General features: G+C 34.7%; 1 protein-coding gene across 1 annotated transcript; it reads left to right on the plus strand.

Moving 5' to 3' along the window:
- The first annotated feature begins 2289 nt into the window (after positions 1 to 2289).
- On the plus strand, positions 2290 to 7076 carry LOC148275348 (ribosome biogenesis factor Nop53-like). Its single transcript, XM_088235815.1, has 2 exons — positions 2290 to 2468; positions 6590 to 7076. Exons 1-2 carry the CDS (start codon positions 2329 to 2331, stop codon positions 6807 to 6809), a joined length of 360 nt encoding a protein of 119 aa, XP_088091941.1. The 5' UTR covers positions 2290 to 2328; the 3' UTR covers positions 6810 to 7076.
- Positions 7077 to 7276: the final 200 nt, after the last annotated feature.

The following is a 7276-nucleotide window of genomic DNA, read 5'->3' on the forward strand; positions in this document are numbered from 1 at the left end:
ACAGTTTGAAATGAATAACATCATTATTTGTCGATTTGAACGTTTATTCACTTATTTATCTACGATAAAATAAGTGTTTTACTTACCTAAATACATAATTACTATAAAAAATAATGTATAAAAAAACTGGAAATTCCCCATTCTGGCTCACCCCCCGGGGCACAATGGAAAATGGACCCGGGACAAAAAGGGGTACTCGTCCCTATTAGATGATACAATATAATTATATTTTTTGCATGTTTTATTGCAGATGTGTTAACGAAAAGGCGGACTGTAACTGAAAATCAAATTTCATTCAGTTTAGTGATTTGGAAATATTTGAGAAAGGATAGGAACTTGGAATGGATACCTACCTTTAATATGATCTGAATGTTCTTCAAATTCTGGCACTGGATGGCAAAAAGAACTATAAAATGTTACAATGTTTTTAACGACGCGCGACGAATCCAACCACTTTTAATCCGATTTTATGTGAAGTCAAAAATGTTGTTTGGTTTTTGTTCTAAATCCGAATCTTCTAATTTTGAATATCTTCTATCTTGATGTTATGTAGGTACCATAAGGATGGGTCAAAGGAATAATGGAAACGATAGGTAATCAGTAATAGTATCGATAAACTAAATAACGACATTGTGCATTTCTCATCAGTGATCTCTGCTAATAATATATTAATTATTGGGACAGTTCACAAACGAGAATCGAGAATAAATCCGCACACAACGTGTGCGCCCAATTTTTGCAAACGCTACAAGAACACCGGCCTTCATTAACTGAATTTTCGTCAGATCCGGTTACGATTATTTTCATTTTTTTTACTTAGGTTATTCCTTTGGTTTTTTTCAGTTTTAATATTAGTGTTTATTTTATTCTTTCTTCTTTCGCATTCTTGATATTTTTCCCTTTTTATTACATTTTTTTTAATTGCGCTTATAAATTGAGGTGGTAAAAGAATTGCTGGTAGCATTTATTTTGTGTTTTTCCAGAATCTCACTAAGCAGATTTAAAAAATTCAATACTGCTACCCTGTTGAAACCCATAGCGCGTGCTCTCAGATTTAAATCAAGGTGTTTTTTCAGACTTAAATCAGGGTGACGCTTCAAAAAGCTTTTAATCCAGTCTTCTCTCGCCATTCCCAAAGTTTTGTTGAAGTTATGTACGTAAATATTGTTTTCTGCTAGCTGATATCAGCTATATTACTAGTTGATGAAATTCGTTCATAGTCATTCCGAAGAGATGTTTTTGCATATTTTTCAGGTAGTTTACAAGCTCAAACTCTTGTTCATTTGTAAAAACGGTGCGGAGCTTCTGGATTTTCCCGTCTTTTCCGAACATACCTCTCAAGTGTTGATGATGGTGTAGGATTTAGTAGTTGAGGGTTTGTTTGGAGTTCCTACCCCAGTTAAAAATTGACAGAGAAGACACGAGATTGCTGTTTGATGTTTATTTATTACATGGCGAATAAATAATGAATTATGTCAGACGAATGTTTCGTCGATTATGGGTTGAGAAGTAACTTGAACTACATGCTGGAACTGTGTGATGTCGTCGAGCGTGAACTGAACTGACTGACTGACTTTGTTGGGTAGGCTGAACGAGCTGACTGACGTTGGCTGCGTCCTATGGTCTTTTTATAGACGATGTTCCTTTGTAGTTCATTTCTTGATAGTAGGGATGATGTGAATATACTCCAGGGCGATGCCCTCCGATTTCATGTGAAATACGGTTGCATTTTACGAATGAATAGGATTCGATTGAAAATGATGACATTGCATCGTCGGTCATAAGTCTCTTTAGGTGAACTAATTTAACACGTGTGTGTCATCGACTATGGACTATGGACCCTACAATGGCACTTCGTACTGATTAGACGCCGCCAGGTATCCTATTTCTCAACGTATACTGCATAAACAGCTTGATACATAGCATCCGCAGACCAGGAGTGCCAGGTGGTTTTTTTTATATATGTTCGCACCATCTGCAGTTAAAAAAGTGACTTAAGAGGCATAAAAGAGTATCCAACAAACTAAGAAAATCATTTTCGTATTTATAATATTAGTTAGAAAAAGGATACCTACAAACATGCTGGCGGAACGGGGTATTTTTATTAAACATACATTAATAAAAAGAGTATGACGTCAGCTACAACAATCATATCATGTATATTGTAAAATGCTAATGAAAAATAAATTTAAACAAAAATATTATGGCTATGTACCCCATTTTTATGCGAATGTTTTTTCTAATAGCACCACTTGACTACCATTTTTCTCTTGTGGCATATTATTTTCCTCTTTTATTTTTGACGTACACGTGCAGTGAACTGTCAGAATGGTCGCCTCAGAAAATACCGCGTCGACCAGAAAAAGGAGACATGTCTCCAAAAAAAACAAGATTAACTGGCGAAAGAATGTCGACATCCAGGACGTCGAGGACTTCCTCGAAGACAAGCGGCTCGAAGAACGTCTTGGGTAAGAAATGTCACAGTTTTTAGGTTATATTTACTTGCAGGCTCGGCGATTTTGTGAAATAAGTTTGATGTGTTGACATGTTTATTATTAATGGCCTAAAATAGTCAAACACGGTATGATATGGGCGTAACTAACGCGTTTAAATATTAAATAATATGCATTCTAAGAAAAATAAATAATGTTTAATACTATAGTCCTTAAAAGATAGCTTGATTAAAAATGACAGTTGTCACCAAAAATGAAGACATAACAATGTTTGAGTCTGTCCAAATGCTTGCAGATTGGCTTGATTTCCTCCTTAGGAAGTTATTTGTATTTAAATTTATTTCAACAGAGAGGGAAACATCTTTGAGTAGGGAATATGGAAGTCTAGGCATTTACAGGGCTTACGACCTGGCATTGGCTGGTTTAAGTGGCAACTTTACACACCGTGTAACATTCACCATTCTGCCCATGTTTGAACATCCACATTTCCTCAACTCTTCCATCTGTTGACTTTTGTGAAGTAAAGGAGCTGAAACCTTTGTTATGTGGGTGAGATTCATCCGGCTGAACCAAATCACCCACTAGGCAACGCTTGAAAACAATTTTCCAATTTTTATACTTCTTCTTTTACCAGGTATTTAATTCAACAATGTTTGAGTATGTCCAAATGCTTGCAGACTGGCTGGATTTCCTCCCTAGGAAGTTATTCATACTCAAATTTATTACAACAGAGAGTGAAAACATTTTTGAGAAGGGACAATGACGGGTTATAAGCCCTGTAAATTCGTAGACTTCCATATTCCCTTCTCAAATATGTTTTCCCTCTCTTTTGAAATAAATTTAAATGTGAAGACACAACTTTGTAGTAACGTCTAAGGAGTGATGATTTGTATTGATACACGAAAAATCATTTGTATCTGGCGTGTTAATTATATTTTTAAATACAATGCTTGACATATAAATCAACATAAATATATAAAATCAGGTTTAAAACTAAAAATAAAGAAAAATAAATCGAATTAATAACGCTCAAATTAGTAGAACGATAAGTTCATGCTTCTCCCAGCTGAGACAAATTAAATGCATACGCAAAAATTTGCCGGTTGATGCCGCCCGTCAATTAATAAATGCGTTTGTAGTGTCTAGAGTCGATTATTGTAATGGTATCTATGCAGGTCTACCAATGAACAAAATGACTCGCCTACAATCTGTATTGAATGCCGCAGCGAGACTTATTTTCGGAATCTCTAAGTTCAGTCATATCACTCCACTACTTCGGGAGCTACACTGGCTACGTTTTCCACAGAGGGTCGAATACAAACTCTGTTGGCTTATGTATAAGTCACTGCACAACTCGGCTCCGGAATATCTAAGGGAACTATGCATTCCAGATGAACTAGCTGACAGGCGTCTCACGCTTAGATCAGCCACGTCTACGGCGAGAGGAAAAGTTATTATACCTCTACGCAAACAGCGCACTAAATTTGGTGAACGCGCATTTGCGGTCGCAGGCCCTATGGCATGGAATGCTCTCCCAGCAGAGGTGCGAGGCTGTGAAAGTGAAGTGATGTTTCGGAAAAAACTTAAAACCCACTTGTTCTCTAAATCATTTGAATAAATCCGTAGCACGTGACAACAAAATAAACTATTTTAATTAAATTACAAATTTAAAAGCTTCAATTAAATTAACTTAACAATAGAATCACCATGTAAAGCGCCCTTGAGGTATTTTATTACGAAAATGGCGCTATATAAGTTATCTATAATTAATGACGTTCTTACAAGGTTACATCATTTTGCAAAAATGTTACAAATGGGACAAATTGATCAACGTAAATCGATCGATTAAAAAATAATTCATTTGTTGTTACTCATGAAAAAAAATTATTGAAAAAATGTCTCATTTTTTTGTAAATAATTGTCTTAAACACACTATAATAGGCTTGTTTTTGCGTTTTTATATCAATTTTCGGAAACAGAGTCTCATGTTCGATACATGATCGGTGATCAATAATTTCCCATCACTAGAGGCATTAGTTTGACAGCTGTCATTTTAATCAAGCTAAATTTTAAGGACTATAGTAGGTAGTCATGTTATTGTTTATTTTTGCATAAAAATGTCTGCCTTAAAACAGGCTGTACCTAGTTAGGCAGACTAGACATGATGCAGAGAAATCTATTACATAATTGTGTATGTAGTAGATAAATAAATTGTAATTTTTGTTAATAAACCATTATTATCAATAATATTTTCAGTTTGTCCAAATTTTTGTGGACTGGATTTAACTCCCCTATGGAGCTGTTTATATTAACATATTACAACAGAGATGAAGAACATTTAAGAGAAGGTAATATAGAAGTCTAGGCATCTACAGGGCTTATGACCTGTCAATGGCTGGTTTAAGTGGCCACTTTACACACACTGTGTAACATTCACCATTCTGCGCATATTTGAACATCTATATTCCTTCAATTATTTCATCTGTTGATGTTTGTGAAGTTAAAGAGCTGAAACCTTTATTTATGCGGGTGAGATTCATCTAATTGAATTATTTCACCTACATACTAGGCAACGCCTGAAAATGTTATTTTTTCAATTTCTATACTTCTTCATGGACCAGGTGGATTTATCAACAATATTTTGAGTTTGTCCAAATTTTTCTAGACAAGGGCTGGATTTAACTTCCTGGGGAGCTGTCTATATTAACATATTACAACAGAGATAAAGAACATTTTAGATAAGGTAATACAGAAGTCTAGGCATCTACAGGGCTTATGATCTGTCAATGGCTGGTTCAGGCGTTGCCTATTATGTAGGTGAAGAAAATCAATTAGATGAATCTCACCTGCATAAATAAAGGTTTCGGCTCTTTAACTTCACAAACATCAACAGATGAAAGAATTAAAGGAATATAAAATAAATATAATATAGGCCCAAAAATTTTTAATTCTTTTTTTACTGATAATATTTTATTGATTACAAACTTTCAAAATTTTCTTTCTTTTAAAAAACATGCACCATCCTGGATTCAAACTAAAGATATGAACTCTTTTTTTCTAGGATTTATTTTGTTGCCCTTTAATAATAAGGAATATTTTTGTGTTTTTTTAATATTTTTTATTTTTGTTTTTAATTACTATTAAAAAAAAACATATTATCTTTTACAGAATATCTTATTTTTTCTTTCTTATGTTATACAAAAATATTATAACTGTCCATTATTTATTATAGGAGCAAAAATTCATTAACATTTTCTTGTATACCCGCGAACAGGCCATTCCTTTGTGGGATTTTTTGTTTGCTATTTTTACTATTTATATGTATTTCATTGCTATGTAATTATGCTTTATTTTTTTGATTCTCTGTTTTATCATTTATGTTTATTGTAAAAAAACAAAAAATAAAAAATAAAAAATATATACATATTCAAATATGGGCAGAATGGTGAATGTTACACAGTGTGTAACGTGGCCACTTAAACCAGCCATTTTTTTATATTTTTTTTAAAAGTTTTATTCATTTTAACAAATAAGTAACATACATAATTGTATTTTTGTTCCCGCAAAGCCGAAGCTTGTCTGCGGGTTACATTACATATTTTTTTAAAATTTATAAGTAAGTACATAGTTTAATAATAATTAAAGAATAAAATATGAATTATTAAACTCAAGTTTCACTTGCTGTTTAATAATTTTTTGACTATTTTTTTAAAATGAAATTAGGTTTTTTTCTTCACGATTTTTGGCTGGTATTAAATTGTACAGTTTTGGTACTACACTACCCATTGTTCTGTCACCATAGTAGTTTTTCTGTCGTGGTACCATCAGCTGCTGCGCCGATACTTGTCGGGTGGTTTATTTTGGATTTAAAATTGCAATCGAGGAAATGATCTGTCATTATCTCATTGATAGGTCATAAGCCCTGTAGATGCCTAGACTTCTATATTACCTTCTCTTAAATGTTCTTCATCTCTGTTGTAATATGTTAACCATTATTATGTTTTTTATAATTACTTTAATTTGACGAGCTATAGTCATCTTTTGGACTGACTCCCAAATGAGAGACACGATTCTGACGGCTGTCGCCGGCACAACCTCGAAGGTGCTAATGGCGCAATCTTCAACTGTGTTTTCAGGACTCCGTTCGCGGAGAAAGCCGACTCGGAACTTTTCGTCGTGGACACGGCGCCCTCCGTCCGCAGCACTCGCTCCAAGGACAGAGTCGACAGGGGGCTCACCGCGAAGCAAAGAAAGAGGCTGGCGCTGCCCGAGCAGCCGAAGTGTCTGCAGGCCCTCGTCAACACGTCACAGGTGATTGAGATGCCCGTCTCTGCTTTTTTCTGCTCATGTTGGTAGTCTGTTTGACGACGAATCATATAGCGAAAGGGCGCATATTGGTTTTAACCGTAGAGTGATATAATATAATTGGCGGCCTCCGTGGTGTAGTGGTCAAGACGCTTGACTCACAGACGGAAGGTTCCGGGTTCGATTCCCGGTGAGAACACAAAAATTAAATGTGATTTTTCTCAAGCCTGGGTGTTCTGTGATGTAATTCACCACTGCAATTGGGCCTCCTGGCCTGCTGTGGTGCAAAAAAAAAAAAAAAATATATAAATAAAAAAATCTTATAAAGAAATCACTAATCACCTTAAGACGGTTATTATTTACGCATTTATTCACCAAAGGACGATGCTAACTGACTCTTTTAATAACCGAAACACGAGTTGCATTTACTTAATTGGTCACCATACTACACTGTCAAATAAGTATCCGGAAATTTGAAATAAAACACAAACAACTTATCAATCATCTAAATTTTTTAT

Source organism: Micrasema longulum, unplaced genomic scaffold (assembly GCF_059751315.1).
Source record: "Micrasema longulum isolate JH-2025_06_02 unplaced genomic scaffold, ASM5975131v1 h1tg001452l, whole genome shotgun sequence".
Classification (NCBI taxonomy): domain Eukaryota; kingdom Metazoa; phylum Arthropoda; class Insecta; order Trichoptera; family Brachycentridae; genus Micrasema; species Micrasema longulum.

Coding starts and splice junctions, on each gene's coding strand:
- LOC148275348 (XM_088235815.1), top strand. CDS start 2,329: ATGGTCGCCTCAGAAAATACCGCGTCGACCAGAAAAAGGAGACATGTC. Junction 2,469..6,589: donor CGGCTCGAAGAACGTCTTGG/GTAAGAAATGTC, acceptor CTGTGTTTTCAG/GACTCCGTTCGCGGAGAAAG.